Below are 20,909 nucleotides of genomic sequence, written 5' to 3'. Positions count from 1 at the left end.
TATGCTCAATGCAAGTACATGAAACGTCTCATTAAAAAATTTCTACGGGCAAAGAGGCGCGCCCAAGCATCTAGTCTTCCGTTATTAGCGGCGCCGAACTCGATCCGTTGAACAGTCGTGCATACACGCGAGCAGGGACTTGGTCCTAGATGGCCTGCCACGTTCGTCCCTCCACAGCCACATGGCCACATCAACGGGAACCCGGAGCGAGCAGGCAAGAGAACAAAGCACAAAATGTCAAAGCCGTTTTGGGGAAGGTGGCGACAGCTTAGCCCACATGCGTGTTGAAAGGACTGCAATGTCAAAGATGCCTGATCCATGCATGTTCCCATCTAACCCCAACCACGTACTATAAATACCATCTCCATTCAGCCGAGAAGCCAAGCAGCTTGCGAACCAAACCACAGATTCCAGCTTCATATACAGGTTATTATTACACTTGCACAGTACAGCACAAGCATGTCTTATACATGTTATGTCTTTTTAGATTGTGTACATGTAATATTTTTCATCTCCACTAAGAAACTGTTCTCGTTGCTATTTCTTGCTGCAGATTTTCGTCAGGTCTTGCTTGGATTTCGCAAGAAATGGGTGACGCCAAATCGTCGTGGCCGGAGGTCTTGGGGGCGCCGGCTGAGGCGGCAAAGCAGACGATCCTGAGGGACCGTCCGGACGTGCAGGTGTTTATAGTGCCTCCCGGTAACTCGGTGACCGGCGACTTCAACAACAAGCGCGTCCGCGTCTTCGTGGATTCCTCCAACAAGGTCGTGAAGGTCCCCAAGATCGGCTAGGCCAGGGCGCTCGACCGATCGAGTCCATCGATCATGTCATGCGGGCGTGCATCATCCTGCCGTTCTCTGTTGCTTAATTATTATGCGTCTATTTATACATGAATAATTTGAGGTGAACTACGGCCAGCATTAGCTATCCAGAATCATTTCAATCAAATACTGTGTTTAATTTATATTCATGATGAATAATAGCTGTCTGTTCCGTTGTACTAATAAAGTTCAGTCTTGTTAGCAATAAACATGCAATTTGTTCGTGTCAAAAAAACATGTAATTTGTTATAGATGTGTTTACATTGGGCCGAGATATTGGGCCAACTATAACATGGGGCTAAAGTTTTGGGCCAAATATAACATGGGCTCAGTCCAATTAAAAGCCACACAAACAAAGAGCTACACAGAGGACAGACCCTTACCTCCTCTCTCTCAAAAAAAAGAGGACAGACCCTTACCAATCGTGTACGAGAGCTATGCCCTATCCGTCTTGAAGATCTAGCGTTCTCCTCGCCTCCGGCCACCGTCTTGGCGCTGCGAGGTGGGGGAATCTCGGTTCCTCCTAAGAGTATCCAGAAGTGTTTGCTTATTCCAATCGTTTGGTTCCGATCGGCAACGAAATGGCGGAGGTTGTTATGCCGTCGCGAATAAAGGTGCTCTGGTGCTTCCTCTGCTATGGTGGTGCCTCAACGTACGTTGCTGCGGAGTCAGAAATTTTTAATGCCCATGGGTTTAATGCACCTGATCTTATGGATCTTGTGTTTGTGTAGTCGCAGATCCGTTTGTACATATCTGAGTTTTTGTTAGTGTGTCATGGTGTTTTTGTTGATTTTATATTTTGTAATTTTGGAACACTTCTCTGGCGTTCTGATGAAGAGCTTGCGGTTCGACGACCTGCACGTTTAGGGGATCATCTCCGGCCCAATTATGTTCAACGCTCATGACTTTTCATCTTTTTGGATGACCGACTCAAGGGGTTTTTCAAAACTTTTAAAGATAGTCAAGTTCGTGCAAGGATACCAGTAACGATGTTGCTGCTACAATCCGATTGTGGTTTCTATGTTGAAGCCTCAGTAGAATTTCATGTTGCAAAATATGATATCACGGAGAAGATGTTTTTAAGAGATTTCATTGTAATTCTTAATTATAAAATCACCTCGTAGTTTTTTCTATACTGTAGTTTATAATCCAAAGCATTGTACCTGTAATGGTTCTTGTGTTTGAATAAAGTAATTCTAAAAAAAATCTTGTAAAAAAAACCCTTGCCAAAAAAAAGGAGGCCTGCTTGCGCACGTGTAAGTGTGCGGCGGTGCACATTCTTATCCTAAGTGAAAAAAAAGACCTGTTGCGGTACTTTTAAATCCTGACACATGGTTATATGATCAACTCACAAAATACACACCCAGAGAAATACACAACAGAAGAACGCGTCAGATCAACAACGAAGGCAGGGGGGAACGGACTCCCATGCCATCGACTGCCCTGTTTCAAGCCTTCATTCGGTCTCGATAATCACGTTTTATTATGAGCCCATGAATTTCTTCTTGTCGATGTTGGGCTTGGAGACGACGGAGCCGTCGTTGCCGGCGAGCGCCTTGTACTTGTCCTTCCTGGTGAAGCTGGTGCACTCGTAGGAGAGCGTGGAGGCGATGAGCCTCTGGATGTAGTTGGCCACCTCGTGGCTGGTCTTGCCGCCCTTGCAGGTGAGCTCGTGCGGCAGCTTGTTGAGGAACGTGACCACGTACCCGGGGCTCGGGTTCATGAAGAAGTAGAACGGGTCCAGCCCCTTCCACCCCCGGGCCGTGGTGCCGTGGAACATGCTCATCTGGTTCTCCATCGCCACCGGCACGATCTCGTCCGTCAGCTCCGCGAACAGCGCCGAGAACCGCAGCAGGAACGGCTCCCTGCACGTCGTCCCTTCCGGGCAGATCACCAGGTCCCCTTCCTGTAGCAGCCGCTTGATCATCGCCGCGTCCGCCGCCCGGTCCCGCGTCAGCCTCACCGTCCGGATCGGCGACATGATCTCCGACAGCCGCGACACCTGTTATGCATGTGATCAGTCTATTAGACTTCACTCGAATTATCGATATTCAAGACACTTATTATGAATCGGAGAGAGTAGTATTTTGTTATGTATATGTGCGTACCGAGTAGGTGACGGCGGTGATGGGGCGGCCGAGGGCGGTGGAGAGGAAGATGGGGTCGAGGAGCGTGCGGTGGGAGCAGATGAAGAGCACGCCGGTCTGGCCGGTCTCGCGGCTGGCTGGAGGGGGCGGGTTGCCCTTGACGGTGACGCGGACGCCGAGGGCGCTGAAGGCGTGGTAGACCACGCGCATGGGCAGGAGCGCGCCGGCGGCGATGCGGAGGCAGGCGAGCACGAAGCCGATGGGGATCCAGAGCAACGTGAGCAGCGCGAGCGCGGGGGACGGCTTCTGCACGATCCGGCCGTCGTGGAAGATGACGGGCTTGGGCAGGTCCTCCCGCGGCACGGGCTTCAGCTTTGGCGTCGGCGGCGGCACCACGTACCCTTCCTTGCACAGCCGCATGAACGGGTAGTCCGTCTTCCGGTCGCCCAGCCCGACATCCGGCTTTGTCTCGCCGAACGCGTTCCGGAGCGCGTCCGCCTTGTTCTCGCCCACCAGCACGCCGGGGGAACGCACGAGCCCCGTGGCCCTCCCGCGCCACACCACGAGCTCCGTGCCGAGGACGACGTCGGCGCCGATGTAGTCCTTGAGGAACGCCTCCACCATGATCCTCGGGTTGGCCGTGAGCACGCACCGGCGCCCGCACGCCGAGAACACGCGCCACGACTCCGGGTGCAGGTCGGAGCAGTAGAACTTGGGCAGCACGGCGCGCGCCACGGCCTCCACGTCCGCCACCTTGGCGCCCGCCGTGGACGCGAAGATGAGCACCTGGATGCCCGCGGATTCCGACACCAGGTAGTAGAGGAGCCCGGCCACTGGGGAGAGCAGGAGGAGGAGCAGGAGCCGGAGCACGCCGCCCGTCTCGAACGCCATGTGCGCGAAGTACGGGAACGAGCTCCGCCCGCACAGCAGCGTGCCGTCCAGGTCGGCTACCACCGTGTCGCCGCTCCGGTCCACGGACGAGCACTTGTCCACCGTCGGGAACGGCGACGTTGCCATCGTCGTGGTGCCCCCCATCGCTCGATCTGATGCCCCCGGACCTCTAAGCTAAGCTAAGCTACGCTCGCACGAGAGCTAGCACACAAGCCGGACCACCGTATCTTGATGCACTTCTTCTTCTGTACTTTGCATGAGGGGTTTTGCACTTTTCCGCTGCCGTATATATAATACGGGATTTCGATTCCGAGACGCAAAAGATTATATAAAAAGGAAGAAGAGGGAATTGGTAACGACGTGTATAGAAGAAATCGAGGAGAGATCGAAGCTTACAAAGAGCACAAGTGGTATTAGCACGTCGTCGTTAGGCGTTGTGGTTTGTGAAGTTTCTAATGCCTCCAAGGGAGCTTCTTCGGACTCACCGCGCTTGGCGTTGTTTTGTATGGGAGGAGGACTTCGGCAAGACCGCCAGTAAAGCGAATCGGGAGTATACAAATGCCGGGGTGGCGACAATTAAATGGCACGTAGCGAGCGTTTGTTGTCTCTCGGTTAAAGCGTGAAGGCGATGGCCAACGGGCAAGTTTACTTAATCAGGAGAGCATGATTTGGTGTGTGCTGTAAATATGTAATAACTGAGTAGTGATGTAAATTGCACAGCTAGTACAATTGTGGTACGTAGTCGCGAGTTGGCACGTTGAGTACTACGTACTTTACTAAGATTCTAAGAATCTCAAAGCATATGTTTACGGTTTTTTAAGAAAAGAACAGGATTAGCTCATCAAAGAACCGGGCTTGTCTTGTCGACGGCCCATGGGCCGACGTAGGCTTGGCCCGACGAGAAAAGAACCTCTACCTGTTAAATTCGCGCTCGGGTAAGGATTCATTCAGGTCTGGGTCCGGACAGTTGATATTTTGCGACCTTCCCGGCCGAAGCCCTGCCGAAGTCCAAAGCCCCAAACCAATGTCCTCCTCCTCTACCCCTTCCCCGTCGCCGTCCCGCCTCGTGCCGCAGCTCCTTGTCGCCCTCCTCCAGCGCCGCCGCTTCGACGAGGCGCTCCGCCCGTCCCCCACCTTCCGCGGCTTCTCCCCGTCCTCCATTGCCGCCGCGCTCGCCGCCATCCCGCGCCTGATCCTCCCGCGCTCCGCCGGCCGCCTCTGCCCGCAGCGGCCCTTCCCCTCCCCGTCCTCCTCTTACCACCGCCGCGTCTCCGCTGCGCTCACGCTCGCCTTCCTAAACTGGTCTCACTCAGAGGCCAACCCGCACCCGGTCCCGCTCACTGAGGCCCCGCTCCGCGCCGCCGCGCTCTCGCTCGCCCGCGCCCGCGCGCTCCCGGCGCTCTTCGGCCTCCTCCACGAGCACGCCCCGCTTGTCTCCACCGCCGCGCTCACCGATGTCATCCGCGCGCTAGGCGAGGAGGGCCTCCCGCGCGAAGCGCTCGCCGCCTTCCACCGCGCGCGCCAGCTCCGGTGCTCCCCGGACGCGCAGTGCTACAACACATTGATCGCTGCGCTGTGCCGTAACGGCCGGTTCAAGGAGGCCAGGTTCCTGCTCGACCAGATGGAGCGCCCGGGCGCCCGCTGCAAGCCTGACTCCTACACGTACACGGTTCTCATCTCCTGGTACTGTCGGATCGGGGTGGGGACGGGGTGCCGGAAAGCCACTAGGAGAAGGATCTACGAGGCCGGGAGGCTATTCCGGAGAATGGGGGAGAAAGGGCTGGAGCCAGACGTTGTGACCTACAACTGTTTGATCAATGGCTTGTGCAAGACGTACCGGGTGGAGCGTGCACACGAGGTGTTTGATGAAATGTTGAAGAAGGGGTGCGCACCAAACCGGGTGACATATAATTCGTTTGTGAGGTATTATAGTGTGGTGAATGAGGTTGACAAGGCTGTTGAGTGGATGAGGGAGATGGTGGCGAGGGGGCACGGGGTGGCAACATCAAGCACATATACGCCTCTTATCCACTCACTATACGAGAGCGGGAGGGTTGGGGATGCAAGGCGGTTCCTGATTGAGATGGCAGAAACTGGGCATCTGCCGAGGGAACACACTTACAAGCTTGTGAAGAATGCAATTGAGGAGGCTGGTGAGGAGTCCTTGCCGGCACAGCTGTGTCAATCCATCGATGATGGCATCAAGGAAAGATTTGAACATGTCATGCGGTTGAAGCCTGTAATGCGACCAGTGACAAGATAATTTAGGACCAACTTTGAGCCAGTGACAAGATAATCTAGGACCAGCTTTGAGCTTATGCAAACTTAAACTATGAGAGAGGTTGGTCCTGCAAGCAAAATGGCTTTGATTGAGTTGTCTAAGGGCCGTGCCAATAATGTAAGCTGCTGCAGACTGACCCAGAGTCCCCTGGGAAGGAGGCTTTGCTGAAATTGAAAGAGCCTTGCCCCTGAGAGTACATTATGGTACCAGTGAAAAAACACTGGATGGTGGTGAGAATAAAGCCCAAAATGCCACCAGTCAAATGATCCTTTGAGACAAAATGAAGGGGATTTATGCATAAAATAACTAATACTATCTGGGATTCTCCTCACAGTTAACTCGGGAACAATTGCTATGCTACAAACCTGGCATGTCTTTTGCTTACAAGTGGTTAGGATCTGTATTCCTGTACATTTTTACGTTCATGTAGTTTGCAGCATGACCATATTAAGAAATTACAACGTCGTAAATTTGAAATTTGTATTTCCTGTTATCTAAAAGGTCATAATGCCTCCTGATATTGCAAGTGCAACTTCCCTGTTCCACTTCCATCTTTGTTGCTTTGTCTATAAGATGTCATTACATTAATCATGATGAGTTTGTTTGCCTCCTCGGGCCTACACATCACATGTTTGCTAGTTAACGATCAGTGAAGACTTATGTCTTGTGTTCATAATTACATTAATACTAGTGTTTGTTGGTGATGGATCATTAGGATTAACCTGTAATACAACTATGTCAGAAGTCACTTGGATTATCAATATTTTGGTGGGCACTGTAGGCTGTATGCTTCTGTCTCGCTCAATGCATAAACAAATTAGGCTGTCATAACTCATTTTTCTTCTTCGCATTATGCCTTTGCCATTGCTATATAATATCTGAGAATTTGGTGAACATGCTGCCAGCTTGTAAATGTATGTAAAATGAGATGAAAACAAGCTGTATGAAGGTCACACATCCTTTACTGTGACAAAAACGTCACTCCTATAAAACAAAATGACTTACAAAGGTACCTTTTCTACAAAAAAGAACTTCACACATGAGCTCGGAATATGAATAACAACAAAGGACCCCCAAAATTAGTTTCACAAATTGCACACAACTTCCAGTGTATGGTCGACAGATGATTTTATACTGATCTGTCATACTGACACGGAAATAGAAACTCTGTAAGCTTATGTTGTCTGCTTTCTGTCTGTGGTCTTTGCTGTGTACCAAACAACCATCTGTTGCTCCCTCCTTTTGATGCTTATGAAATGTTCGGAGATCTGATTCTTCACGGTTTCCAGGCTGATGGTGGTGGTGGGGGAGTTGGGAACATTGGGGGAACTGCTGAGAAGATGGTGTTCTTATCAATTGCAGTTCTGCCAGTATCGATGTCCGCTAGAGAAATCAGTGCTGCAATCAAGCCAGCATTTGCTGCAAGAGTTGGCTCTGTGTAATTGTAGTTTGTGCGGATATCTTTGAAGCCATCATGCCTGTCAGGACCAGCGACCATTGCTCCAACAAGGATATTTGGGTTTGCCTTCTTAGACTCCCTCCATTTGAAACCTCCTTTGCATCCGTACTTGACACCGTTATGGGGGATTGATGCCCCTCTGTGATGAACACGCTTGGGGTACTTCTTTCCAAAACCCACGACATAGCTCATTTTTTGTGGATTATTGCCAAGGATGTAATCAATCTGTATATTGAAGGGTTTTGAGTGTCAGGTTATCGATTCCTGCTAATGTAACATTACTGCATTTGTTCAGATAATTGAGAATAAAACCTTACCTGCGACTTTGCAAACTTGCGGAGCACATCCGTCTTAAAGAAATGAGGTCCACAATACCACCCTGGTGTATCTGCAGTGTCCAGGTAATCAGCATACAAAGAGGCAAGGAAGGCTGCATTGACAACATACTGAAGTGGCTGAGGCCTTCCATGGTTGAGCTGTATTAATCCTCCTGCAAAATATACCATTGCTTAGTTTTCCTATGTGGAAGTGGAGTTGGAAAGAAAGAGAAAAACATAGAGTGACATCACTACCTTTAGTGAAGTTGAAAGACTCGAATTGAGGTAAATATGAGCACATAACATTGTCAGTTTGGTTGTGGAATGTCCTTAATATTTCTTCGTAAGGGTATCCTGGACTTAGGAAGAGCCGCAGTCTGCTGAGAAGAACCTGGAAAATGTAGAAAATATGTTAATGCTGGATCATTATTCATCAGAATGCTGCAATATATCATTGATCATCCTTTTCTATGCAATCTTAATATTCTGATTCCTTCCAAGTCATGCCTTTTTTTTTCCTTACTAAGATCAGGCTGTCTTATTTGTCAAGTGCAAGTATTTCCAACACATGCAGTTAACTAAGCGCCGGTATGAAGTATGCTAACCTGAGATCCTGGAAGTTTGTCATCCCAGGTAAATACTCCATAGTTTGGACTACCAAGCCAAAACGCTCCAGCATGCTTTGCCATTCCTGGAGCTGTGGCGATTGTGAGGTATGATGTGTTCCCCGTGGCAAAGTACATCCAAGCACCACCCCACACAAACTCATCCCAGTAGCTGGTGGAATTGTAGAACAGTGACTGATCAGAGCCATTGGGGCTGTATCGTCCCCGCTGCAGTCTGCCAAACTTGTACAGCGCCTTCGCACCGTGGACGAGTTTGTCAGAGTATTTCTTGTTGTCCTTGAACACTATGGAGGCAGAAGCAAGGGCAGCAGCCATTTCAGCAGCAAGATCCGAGCAAGAGTGGCACTCAATGACAGGCCTTTTGTAATCGATATCCTCTGGTCTCATCCAGCAGTAGTGGTCATTAGGCATGGGACCTTTAGAGGTGTCACCTACACCCACCTGCAACAAGATGTTCACATGACATCAATGATTTGCTGACTGCTGCAAATGGAGCCTGCAGATTTTGTTATCGAAAGAACACTGGAAGTTTACTCAATTGAATAGACCCGGTGCCCAGTTTCTTAATTGGGACAGAACAAATTAGCGCACTGAGAGATGATCAGCCTCTACGAACCTGGGCGACGATCCGATCGATGGTATCGGCGGATGAGTTGAATGTCTTGAGGATGTAGTCTGTTCCCCACTTGATCACCTCCTTGACATGGTCGAGCTCGCCGATGGCCTCGTACTTGGCCTTGTACTCGATCACAGTCCAGCTGAGCATGGTCATGGACCAGGCCATGGGGAAGTTGAACTTGATGGCGTCCCCTGCATCGTAGAAGCCTCCGACCAAGCTTTTCCGGGCGGTGCTATCAGAGAGGCCGTCCTTCATGCCGGAGTTGCCCCTCCAGCTGACGCCGTTGTGCTTGGGCAGCGGACCAGCTGATGTTCCAGACCATATAATACATCGTCAGAAGTTGCACACAATTTTTATTTGTCGGTGCTCTCTTTTCCTGATCAATTTAGTTGCTCCTATGAATTCAATCGATAGTGTCTTTTTTTATGGTAGTCCTATCAATTTAGTTGCTCCTGTCAATTTAGGAGCAGTACTATTTTTTCAGATGTATGGAGTCAATTGTTAAATTTTAGTCACGTGGATTGCCATCCGGATAAGTAGTAAAATCCGGCGAAATAGTCAGATCTCCATATGATCCAAGCCATGCTAAATGTAGAAAGACATGATGCGCTGGCAGAAATAATGCAAGTGGGCAAGAAAGCGAGAGGAGGACAAAGAGCTATAACTAGCATGATACTAGTTTGTTTGCATGCCGGCTCCTATGCAAAAACCGGATCTGACTGAACTCCGGCGAGTGCAGATAGATAAAGAGAGGGATAGGGAGCATTCGCCGACCATGAGGAGAAATTCAGCGAATTGAAGAGAAGAGACGAAAAACGAATTGCTTCCTTACATCGCTGCGCGTTGAAGAACATGAGCGCCTTGTGCAGCGCCTGGGTGTACTGGTCGGGCGGCGGCGGCGGGGGCTTCTTGTGCGGGACGAGCTTGACGATCATCATGACGAAGCCGATGAAGAGGCCGACGCCAAGGATGGTGCCGACGGTCCACAGGAAGATCTTGCGGTCGATGACCATGCAGCCGATGTCGACGTACTTCTTCTTCTTCTTCCCGGCCTGGTCGCCGGGGCCGGCCAGCAGCCAGCTCTGCTGCGTCTCGTCCAGCTGGTGCCGCATCAGCGCGCCCCTGTCCAGGTCCCTGCTCCGGTCGTCGTCCGTCGCCGAGTCCGCGTTCGAGATCTCCAGCGTCCCGCCCCATGGGTCCCGCCCGAACATCTTGCCGCACGAAGACGCCGCCGCCGGAGACCACGAACGGCAATGGCCGCGGCCGGCGCTGTTGGGCGAGCGAGAGCAGAGAGTGCGGAGTACTACAATGAAGGACGGGTGGGTGCAGTGAGTGAGCGAGCGATGGCCGTGTGGTGTGGCCTGGCGTTATGTTATGATGACGAAGAAGAAATGGGATCTGGGCAGGCGGTGTGGTTGGGGCGTCGCTCTCGTCCCCTTTGCCCGCCGCGTCGGTTTGGCTGGCCCCGTTGCCGCTATCTAGCTATCGGATGGGTTTGGGTTTGGTGCGCCGAGCAAGGGAGGTGGCCACTCCACTTCACTCACTCACCTGTGGGCCTCGTGCGCGCTACCTGCTGCCTGCTGCCGGTACACACGACACGCCCGGCCCTCACTCCATCTACCCGTTAACTGGCAGTATTAACTCTCGTAGATCTGGCAAACCGTACGTACGAGACGAGATCGAAAAGGATTTACGGCGCGCCAATAATGTGACGAAAGGGACGTCCAGGTCCAGCCAGCGTCAAGTTCACTTTTGCATTGCCTTGCGTTGTTGCTCCTGGCTCTTGCTTCCTTGCTTCCCTTTGCAAATTACTACGGGCGGTTGCCGTTGCTCCAAGCTTGAAGCAAAGCCACACGGTCCGGATGCTTTTGTTCGTGCGTGCGTCTCTCTTTTTCTTTTGCTTTTCTCCACTGCGTATGGATATGGCCAGTTTAATATTGCCATGTAGGACAAGTTTGGTTGGATGCTTTTATTGTTACAGTAGTATATTTTCTAACAATTGGTTGGATGCTTTGGACGTTTGCTGCCACTCTTTTGAAAAATCTCTGTGTACGAGAACACGCATCATCTCTGCAAACATCCTTGTATTATATTTTTGATTCCTGGCTAGCTGTCTCTCTACCCCGAATCACACTAGACAATATCAAACAGATTTAGCATTGTATTCTCCTAGATTAGGAGAGAGAGAGAAAAAAAAAGTAAGGTTAGGAATGTGCGACTACAATAGTTTTATGGACAAAAATTATACATAATCGAGGGTAGTCACAAGTCAGCTGCCTTCTCACCTACATGACACCAAGAGCCAAAGCTGGCCGTCAGACTAATATAGTGGTGCCACCTTATAGTCGATGGTAGCCTATCCATCTTAGACTCTCTTTATGCAACACTATTAATTAAATATTTCTATGAAACTAATGGATTGATTTGTAATTAATTAAAGATTTCCATGAAATTATTGATTTGTAATTAATTAAAGATTACTTAGTTGTCATTGCTCACTGGGATTATGATTTGTGATTTGTTTTTCAGTTTGGTCTCTCCAGCCTTTGATCACTTTCGTGAAGCGGGCAACGATGAAGGTCACAATAATCATGTTCCATCAAGTCAAGAGTAATAAAGGCATCGAGGTCTTTCGTCTCTCCGGCGTGGCAAGGTTCGTCTTCAGTCATTATTCCCTTTTCTTGAAGCGGGCAACGATGGAGGTCACAATAATAATGTTTCTCTCGGTTGCGTCATCGCACAATTTTGGGTTTTTGTTTCTAGAGCTTTTACCCCGTCTTGGCGGCACTCTCTCTAGCATCAAAGTGAATCCCTGAGATCTTATGCAAGCACAAGAGGATTTGACCGACGGCTTGGAGCGGCAAGCATGGATCGAGCGGCTTCATGTTGCCCCGACGACGACTTATTCTCCGAGACATTGGTCCCCCACTCTTAATCTTGGTGACTTTCCATTCGAAGGCAAGAAACGTCAGATTAAATTCAATAGTGGAGCGCTAGAGCAGCAACAACAGTCCAAAATGGACTCTATCGGTGGAAGAAGACGGAAAATTCTCCAAGAACCTAATTGTTTTTTCTTGTTTTTTTATGAAGAGTCCTTTTGTAATGCTAGAACTGCTTAATAAGGATCTTTTTCTCTCGTGAAGAAGAAGAAGAAGCAATGAATAGAACCGGGTATTTTTGTTTTACAAATTTTGCATCAGACATTTTGACGCGACATGACTCCAAATTTTTTTTTCCAGTTGGTGGCTGCTGCCGCTTCCTTGATCACAGATGGTGTGCGCCCAACTTTTAACACTGCTGTTAGTAGTTCTCGACGCACACGAAGTCGCATGAGTATACTGCAAAGATATGCAAGGTGGTTGGGAAAATAACACGCGTTTTAATGCATTGATTAATTGGTGAGAGGTCACCCTCTCGCAAGATGGCCTGGTTAATTACTCCTACTCAAGCTCTCCCCTCTTGTCAGGACGGGGATACACAAGAAAAAGAAGTGAGCAGCAAGGAAGCAAGAAAAAGAAAACGAAAATACCAGCAGTGCGATATACACTGATGGGGCTGATGAATTAATGGAAAGATAAAACGCTAATAACACACCTAAAGAAATCTGAGATCTGGGCAAGCTGTCGGTGGACTGCTGTCGGTGGAGATTCCTTGGACTATTGCCAAAGACTCGTGTCGTGTCACTCCTGTCAGATGACGAACATGTGCGTGCTACAAGCCCCGGTTCGCGAAGGACCCTGGTTCGGCTTTTGTTAATGGGGAATCAATATTCGGTTTCTTTCTTTTGCAGTCTTTGTTTTCGAAGGTGATATTTTCAACAACAGAAAAGTCGAGATGGTCTAGTAATCAGGGAAAGAAGTCTGTGGATATTTTGCTCAGGTGCTCTGGTCACGAGGCCGGCAACGGCAGGTAATGAAACGCCCTGGGTTGCGCGCGGCACCAAAATCCAGGCAGATTCGCTGTTGGGGACCTACTCCGCGTCTGACGAGAGTCCACCGCTACCGTCCGTTTCCGTTCCGCCCTTCTATTTTAGGGCAATAGCTGACGCCTGACGGGTCTCGAGATCGAATTTCAATAACCTTATTGAACGATCGCTGAATCGGTTCGTTAAAAGGGAACCAAACATGATTTTTTTTTCAGATCGTTAACCTTAGCGAGCTTAACGAGCGCTGTTCGGCGAGCGCTTGTTAAGCTCGTTAGCGAGCTCGTCTCGTACATCACTTGTGAAACTTATTTTGTTGTTGGAATTGTGTTGTTATTTCTTTTTTGTTGTGTGATACGGGTGCGGGTGGTCCGATCTTTCGATGAGATTGATAACTCTCGATTTGGGTAGGAGGTGACGTTGACGATCCGACTACGGTCTAGGAGGCAGCGCCTTAGCAATCGATACACCAACTCCAGAAGGTTATTGATCACGTGGGGGCACGATCAACCTGACCACGAAGGTCTTTGTTCCCGCAAGCAATCGAAGAACAAGCAAGAATAAGATAAATAGCGGATGCAATCTAAAATTGCGAGTATACTATATCAAACCAATGTCTCAACGAGACGATAAGTTGGAGTCTTGACGACGGTAAAACAAGTGGTCTAACCGACACACGCGATTACACGAAAGTAGCAAAGATGGCTAAACTTTATCTAATCAAAACCCAAGGCTCTTTAGGGGGGGGGCTCATGGGGTATATAAAGGAGGAGGGAGAGATATTTTCGTCCATCTTGAGTAAGGAGGCCAAAATCCAACTCTATTTCTAACTTTCCTAACAAACTACAACTCTTTAGGAAACAGAAAAACAGATCCCTCAGCTTGTTTTGTCCGTCACGGTCAGCACGAGTCGAATCTCTTGATGGGGCCAGATCCGTTGGAAAGGTCTTGTAATTACCTTTCTAACAAGTACTTGTCTGCTTGATTTGGACTCCGGATGCGGCCTGAGTGATTAAAACAAATTCGGGTCTCCTGGCAGTTCGGACCCGAATCGGATTCCACTTTAATTCGTGATATTTTTCTCTAGCAAGCTCCGAATCATGTGCCGTTTGATTTCTTGGAAAGTAGACTTGATAGGCTTCACTTTGAATCTTCCTTTGCAGGCTATCGCACTTCATTTTCACTTTGGATTTGTAAAGTTCATTAAGATGCCTACATAATAAGATTACACAAAATAGTAACTCCGCCTCATTGCAAGTAACATATTGAAAACATTTTGTAATTGAATTCACCTGATTATAATTGTTATTAGATACACCAACAATTAGGATTCTAATGGTCGTATCCATGGTGATCATGTCCATATCATCGTGTTATTTTCAATCTTTATAGCGTTGTTTAAGTTTTGATATATTTTGTTTGCTGCCTAAATTTATCTCAAGCAAACAGGTAATGCCCAAAAATTTAGATCAACATACCATCTATTAAGCTTAACGAGTTTTTAACGAGAACTCATGAGCTCTTAACAAACCGAGCCAAACAATTGTTTCAGATCGTTAACGATCTTAACGCTCCGAGCTTGCTCGTTAGCCAGCCCCAGCCCCAGCCCCAGGTAGGTCTACTGGTTCACCGCAGGCGTCATTGGAACAAGACCGGAATGAGGAGTTCTTATCTGTCAAATTTCTTTTCTAACTCCTGTTCATTACATCCAGCTGTTCTTTTTTTCGCAAGAAACAGAACAATTTCTCATTGACGGTTCAGCTTTTGCTGCAGAGACAGGTTCGTACTGCCCCGCTGAATAGTACTAGTGGTGACTAGCATGGCGCGTGCGGGAACACGTGCTGCCAATCCCGTGCAGTGTAAGGCAGGTCAGGCGGCACTCGCACATGGTTGCATGTCTTGATCCTGTCAAGACGAACATGGCGCATAATAAAGGCTTGGCTGCAGTAAAACACCAGAAGCAAAGCACTCTGTATTTATGTATTACCGGAGTACATCGCTGGCCAGAGACCATGTATGCCTTCATGGGAGATTATCTAAAGCACATCCAAGCCTAAAAGGTGCAGCTAGAACCAGCATTCATAATGGCCCTCTGCACGACTTAGATGATCTATCCGGAACCGTGAGGCAGAATCGGAATAGAACATTATGCGGGCTTGTAGTCTGTAGAACTAGAGGCCTTCTGGTGTCGACAACCCCATTGGATCGTGTCCATCAAGGTGACTTCATAATGGCTTGATGCTGAAGCTTGGAAAAGAGAGGGGCCTTCGTTTTTCTTGTCGGATGTGGATCTGCTAACAAGAATGGAGGATAATTACTTCCCTCCCACCCAGTGCACCAAGATAACATCTTCACATGAGGCCGCTAGGTGAGCTATCACTGGGACAGGTAGGAATTCCTACGAAGACTTCACACCTCACGCAACAACGATTTCCATAGAGCTGAAACATTCAGCAAAATCAGCAATATGGGTAAGAGTTTACGTTAGTGTATTTCTGGGGAAGATCTAAAATGAGTCAAAAGGAAGCAACATACCGTGTGTAAAACTAGCCTCAATTCCACACAAGTTATCTCAGGACCTTTTTCTTTTTCTCTGACCAGGTTGGCCCATAAATTAGCAGGTTTGTCCTACCAAACTTCCTGTCAGCTATCTACAATATTTAACAATATAAGTAAGCAACTGCAAAGGCAATGCAGAAAGCTAAGCACTTTTTTTTTGAGGGAGCAGAAAGCTAAGCACTACTGCACCATCATTACGTAACGCCAGCGCTTGAGTAGAGTCAAGTGCAAGAAAACTATACCTTAATAAGCTTTCCACAGGATTCAGCCATATCTGTTTTCAGTGGGTACTCAACTAGCTAAGGAAAGATAGATAGTGGTCAGAGATGTGCATAACAGCTAAATAGTTAGAATTACAGAGGTTGCGGAGCTCACAATGAAGCAATCTTCTCCAACCAACGGTGAGCTTGCAAGTTGATCAAGTAGTGTACTGTAGTTTACCTCAACATATGGTGGAGTTACGCTAATATAATCGAAAGAAGGATATCTACCTGAGAGGCATAGAAGTTCAGAGAGTAAGAGTCTGATGACAGAAGACTAATTGTGGTTCAAATCAGTATTATCTTGTTTCAGCATGCAAAACCTGATTATATCAGCATCGTGGGGACTAAGCCAAACGAGATGCAGTTCTAGCTATCTTGCAGAAAATTTATCACAAGTCATATGCATGCTCTGCATTTGTTTCTGCACAACTGCACTTCTGGCATGTATTACTACTGACATCATATAATTATGAATCATTAAATTGCTATACTTAGTAGTACACAATCGATTTAAATCAATACTTCATTGATAAATTAACAGCATTTTAACAAAGAAGTGGCAATGTCAATCTATTAGTTTGGCACACGTTATCATAATTGGCCCATTGCTCATCTCCTTAACTTAAAACAAGTAAAGCCGTATTTACAAAAAGGATGCATACCTTTAGATTTTTCAGCATTGTCCAAGAAGGTTTCAACGCGAAGCATGTGTATGTCAGAAGCATCAAGAAAACCAGTACACTCCAGGTTAGGTTTAAGGACCTCAGAAACCACCCAAGGATCCATCTCAACAAAATGTACCTATAGAAAAATTAAACAGATTAATGAATAGATCACACTACTTCTCATTCACATCATTTAACCTCTTTTTTGCTCTTCATGCCAAATGCTATGTACTAGTTGAATTAGAACCTTAGAAGAGAATCTATCATGAAAATGCTATGTACTAGTTGAATTAGAAGTTAGAACACGCTATATTGAATTTTGAATAGGCTTGTGCTCCTGTGCATAGTTAATTGAATGGTAGGCATGCATTCAGTACAAATAGTCATATGATGCAAGCACCATGAGAATTTCTGTATTAATTTACTAGAAGCACTTCAAATTAACTTTTAAAGATAGATTTGAGACCACAAACTTTTCACAAGTGGAATGTCATAAATAATTATCTTCAAAACCTCACTGATTCTTCGTAGCCCGGACGAAGTTAATTTCTACTCCCTCCGATTCTAAATTCTTGACTCAAATTTGCCCAAATATGGATGTATCTACTCTTAAAAGGCGTCTAGATACATGTAATATTTCGACAACAATTTAGGATCGGAGGGAGTAGCATTCATGGAACAAGGGCGCATAAAAAGTATGGAATATGAGGTAGCTGCAGACGTACCTATGTACTCTGCACATACTAACTAGTACTTCCTCCATCCCATAATTCTTGTAGCTGTTTCAGTACAAATTTGAACTAAAATAACAACCAAGAATTATGGGACGGAGGGAGTACTAGTTTAAACTGTACTAATTCCCAATTGTCGTACAACCAGATGACATTAGCTAGAAGATAAATGAATGCTCATGGCTCATTACATTGTTTTGGCCTTTTGGGGGAGATATTACTTAGCTATTCACAACAATATACTTGGATATTTGGATATTTGGCTGTTTTACATAATTACATTGATGATTGAACTTAAGTTTCAGGAAAACCTCTGAACAGCCTCGGCTCATAGCTTCAATCCCAACAGATCCAGTACCACTGTACAAGTCTAACCACCGACCAGGTCTGAGTGAAGCAGGAGAACCACCAGCTGACTACAAATAAAGGATAACAACCAACATAGATCCATAAATACATCAAGAAGATCAAACTTGTGTAACTGAAATAATTAATTAAACTAAACAGTACTTGTAAAATGTCAAAGGCTGCTCCCCGAACAACTTCCATCATTGGACGAACATTCCTATCTTTTGGTGAGAGTAATTTTCTTCTGCGTACTTTCCCACCTAGTACCTGACAGAAACATAAATACTTCAATCCCAAAGTACCACTGCATTAAGTTAATTAGGAAGCATGCGTGAACAGGTTATAACGCAAATGTTTTGCAGGTTACTCCCAGCATGGTGACATGCTTACACAACCCATGAAAAGGTTGTTCTGCAACTCTGAAATTTAAGGTAATGGATCAATTATGATTGTAAGAATATACAAATTGGGTAGCATGAAAAAAAGGAGTTATAGAAGTGCCAAACATCTGGCATTTAATGGTTGCTAACTAGTCACAAACAAGTAGTGTCTTTTATCTACCCGTGCATGTGAACAAGCTCATGCCCCTTTTCATAAATACAACCTTTACATGATTCATTTACAGAATCAAAAGTGCATGCACATGTGGTACCATCCTGAACTTTTAGCAAAACCTACTTATATGTGTGGAAATCCTAACGGCTATCCACTCGTCCTTCTCATCCACTAACTCCAAATACAGAAACTCAAATCTGCCCAAGATGCTGCTTCCCTGCAAACAACTCCCTATTCTTCCCAAGGCGAAGCACAGCCGAGGCTGAGATGAAACAAAAGGCGTGTCATGGAGCATGGTGACAATGGCCGATATGTTGAGTTGATCTAATTTGTTGAACCATAGCAATGCACAAGTATTTAGCTAGTAACATAAGTGACGACATTGGTGCATCAGGATCAACATTTGTAACTGGACTCAGGTTAAATTTGGACCCCAAGTCCCCAAACTCTAGCTCTGTTCAAAACTACATATAGTTATATGCTTCGCATCCCAATATCATACAAAATAAGTTTCGTTTGACTGTTAGCATAACTTATTGATAAACCAATCATACATGACTCGCAGGCATGATGCATCAAAGCTAAGAAATTTTTAGTACTGTCTAAATGCAAAGGCCAGAAATCATAATACAACCAAAATACTGACAGACACAGAGACAGTAACATAAGACACAAATATTATCCATAGGGCCTACAACACACATGCACATCAGACCACAAGAAACCTGAACCAACTATCTGCCTCCGAAAGCTGTGGCACGGTGGCACCATCAAAAATAGGTGGCCTATCGATTCCAAAGCTCAAACAGAACGCAATGCATAAGTGTGCAGGGACTGATCCAACGTCCAAAAGGTACCAGGACTGATACCGAAATGCAATTTTAGTCCAAACGCATCAATGCTTACGAATTCACCCCATAAATATGCTTCGACTGACGTGACGTGAGAGTGGAGTAGCCACCATCGAGGCAGCAGTAGCACTAGCAACAATATACACGAACCAGACTCGTGGCACAGTTATGATCCATACCTGAAGCATCTTATGAGTCTCCCGGCGCTCCACCGCCTTGACTGGAGCAACCGCGGCCTCATCCTCCCCTCTTCCCGACCGCCGCATCCGCCTCTCCCTCCTCCTCTCTTCCTGCAGAAAAGGAAACCACTCGACTCAAGTCGCCCGAACTGTGATCGAAATTGGTACGTTGATAGCACAAAAGAATCCAACAAACCCTGGGATCCGGCTCGGCATCTTCCTCGTAGTCATCGGGATTGAGGCCGTACCGCTCCAGGAACCGCCGCCGCTCCCTCGCCGCGGCGGCCGCCGCTGGGCCCGAAGGGGACGCGGGGGCAGCCACCGGGAGACGGCGAGCTGGGAGGCGGAGGGAGAGGCGCTTATGGTTTGGGGTGGGGAGCGACGGGAGGAAGTGGGAGGCGAGAGTGGAGGAAGCCATTATCGAAGACGGCGGAAAAATCCTAACCGTTTGCCGGCGGAGGGGGATAAGGGGAGGTTTTGCAGTATCCGTTGGTTTGGATATTCTCCATCGTCCGATTAAACTTTGCACGGTTCTCTTTCTTCCCGGGCTTTAAGGCGAGATGATTGCAGAATTTGCTTCCCTGGCTCGACGGACCCAGCGGCAACAGCGCTACCGGAGCTTTTTTTATTTATTTTACCGCACCGCTACCGGAGCTCTGCTGATGGCACGAGGGCGATTGAAAATTGTTTCTGGAATTTTGCTTCAAACTAGGATCTGTTTATTGTGAGCTATGCCATGTAAACTTTAGCTTATGTAAACTTTAAATAGTCATCAGGTCAAAGATTCAAGGATAGAAATCTTTTGATCACAGAGATCTAACTGAGTATAGAGTATGATGTCTAAAAGCATTTGAACTTTTTCAGCAACCATTTCTTGGCAGAACTCTTTTTTAATAATAACATAGTTTGTCCTTGGCACGAGGAAACCATCTACAGTCGTTATCTCTTGTCGCAAAGAACTTTAAACGTAAAAACAACAAGCAAAGATGACCACAAGGAAATAAATTTTGTAAAGACTCATGACCAAATTTGATTTTTTTTTTAGAACAATTGCCTGGTTTTATTAGTTCGTGAAAAAAGTGCAATAGATTGAAATCGTAACGAACGCAAAAACCCCGGTAAAACTAAAAGCTTGATTGACCTTGGAAGTCGTTTTCTCCAAATACAATGTTTGCATCTTGATATTTTCCCTCTCTTTTATGTAGAATACTATTATTGCATAAGGTAGACTAACCTCATAGCTTTAGGTTTTGAAAAAAACCGCATTAGTCGTCCACCTCAAATAGTGGGAATCTAAGATCTCTGAATGCACCATCGCTAGGAACGCATTATTTGCAAGTCGAGCTGTGAGACTACTGCTTTGTTGGTGAATTGACAAGGAAAAAGACCAAAAATACGCAAAGACAAAACGCAAGAACCATTGATTCCATGGAATAGGATGCAACGCTTACATCAGGATGAGCACGGAGTCAATACACCAATCTCACATAACCCAAATGTGTTGGATTAAGCCATCTGATAGAGTTTCTGACAGATGGAAGCCGCATGTAATATGACAAAGTTTGCAAGATTGCACTGAATTGAGGTTTTCACCGAGTATGTCGCCTTTTCTTGTTAGTTCCGAATCATCACATAATTTGGAGCGATGCAACCATTACTTTGCTAAAGATACACAATAACAACTATTTCACGTTTTTTTTTCCGAGTAAGAATACTACCTTCATTTCTAAATATA

At 46.8% G+C, this 20,909-nt stretch overlaps 4 protein-coding genes and 2 long non-coding RNA genes across 7 annotated transcripts; 3 read left to right on the top strand and 3 right to left on the bottom strand.

The window, feature by feature from the left end:
- The first annotated feature begins 311 nt into the window (after positions 1-311).
- LOC100828439 lies at positions 312-1,056 on the top strand. The gene is made up of 2 exons (XR_001405108.2): positions 312-426; positions 554-1,056. It is a non-coding gene; the product is annotated as an uncharacterized LOC100828439 (long non-coding RNA).
- Positions 1,057-1,625: 569 nt separating this feature from the next.
- On the bottom strand, positions 1,626-4,063 carry LOC100823826 (glycerol-3-phosphate 2-O-acyltransferase 6). Its single transcript, XM_003560004.3, has 2 exons — positions 2,930-4,063; positions 1,626-2,823 (listed from the first exon to the last, which is right to left on the bottom strand). The coding sequence occupies exons 1-2, from the start codon at positions 3,941-3,943 to the stop codon at positions 2,305-2,307; spliced, it is 1,533 nt and encodes a 510-aa protein (XP_003560052.3). The 5' UTR covers positions 3,944-4,063; the 3' UTR covers positions 1,626-2,304.
- Positions 4,064-4,764: 701 nt separating this feature from the next.
- On the top strand, positions 4,765-6,629 carry LOC100837428 (pentatricopeptide repeat-containing protein At1g77405). The gene has a single exon (XM_003559405.4). The coding sequence runs from the start codon at positions 4,824-4,826 to the stop codon at positions 6,060-6,062; it is 1,239 nt and encodes a 412-aa protein (XP_003559453.1). The 5' UTR covers positions 4,765-4,823; the 3' UTR covers positions 6,063-6,629.
- A 382-nt stretch (positions 6,630-7,011) lies between these two features.
- LOC100842910 (endoglucanase 10) lies at positions 7,012-10,509 on the bottom strand. Its single transcript, XM_003559987.4, has 6 exons — positions 9,934-10,509; positions 9,099-9,406; positions 8,462-8,923; positions 8,112-8,247; positions 7,857-8,029; positions 7,012-7,764 (listed from the first exon to the last, which is right to left on the bottom strand). Exons 1-6 carry the CDS (start codon positions 10,310-10,312, stop codon positions 7,357-7,359), a joined length of 1,866 nt encoding a protein of 621 aa, XP_003560035.1. The 5' UTR covers positions 10,313-10,509; the 3' UTR covers positions 7,012-7,356.
- A 4,185-nt stretch (positions 10,510-14,694) lies between these two features.
- Positions 14,695-19,635, bottom strand: LOC100845948 (putative rRNA methyltransferase YlbH). 2 transcript variants are annotated; one of them, XR_002962456.1, is made up of 10 exons: positions 19,371-19,592; positions 19,175-19,285; positions 17,752-17,856; positions 17,553-17,657; positions 16,508-16,646; positions 15,958-16,073; positions 15,825-15,881; positions 15,559-15,674; positions 15,011-15,464; positions 14,695-14,928 (listed from the first exon to the last, which is right to left on the bottom strand). XR_002962456.1 is itself a non-coding variant. In XM_003559992.4 (9 exons), the coding sequence occupies exons 1-8, from the start codon at positions 19,590-19,592 to the stop codon at positions 15,591-15,593; spliced, it is 939 nt and encodes a 312-aa protein (XP_003560040.1). In that variant the 5' UTR covers positions 19,593-19,635; the 3' UTR covers positions 14,951-15,464; positions 15,559-15,590. The 2 variants fall into 2 exon arrangements, 1 of the variants encoding a protein (XP_003560040.1); XM_003559992.4 differs by lacking the exon at positions 14,695-14,928 and having other exon boundaries at positions 14,951-15,464; positions 19,371-19,635.
- On the top strand, positions 17,854-18,664 carry LOC112270119. The gene is made up of 2 exons (XR_002962457.1): positions 17,854-18,020; positions 18,332-18,664. It is a non-coding gene; the product is annotated as an uncharacterized LOC112270119 (long non-coding RNA).
- Positions 19,636-20,909: the final 1,274 nt, after the last annotated feature.

This window comes from Brachypodium distachyon, chromosome 1 (assembly GCF_000005505.3).
Source record: "Brachypodium distachyon strain Bd21 chromosome 1, Brachypodium_distachyon_v3.0, whole genome shotgun sequence".
NCBI lineage: Eukaryota > Viridiplantae > Streptophyta > Magnoliopsida > Poales > Poaceae > Brachypodium > Brachypodium distachyon.
Note: the sequence above shows the minus strand (reverse complement) of the source record. Positions and strands in the feature narration are given on the sequence as shown.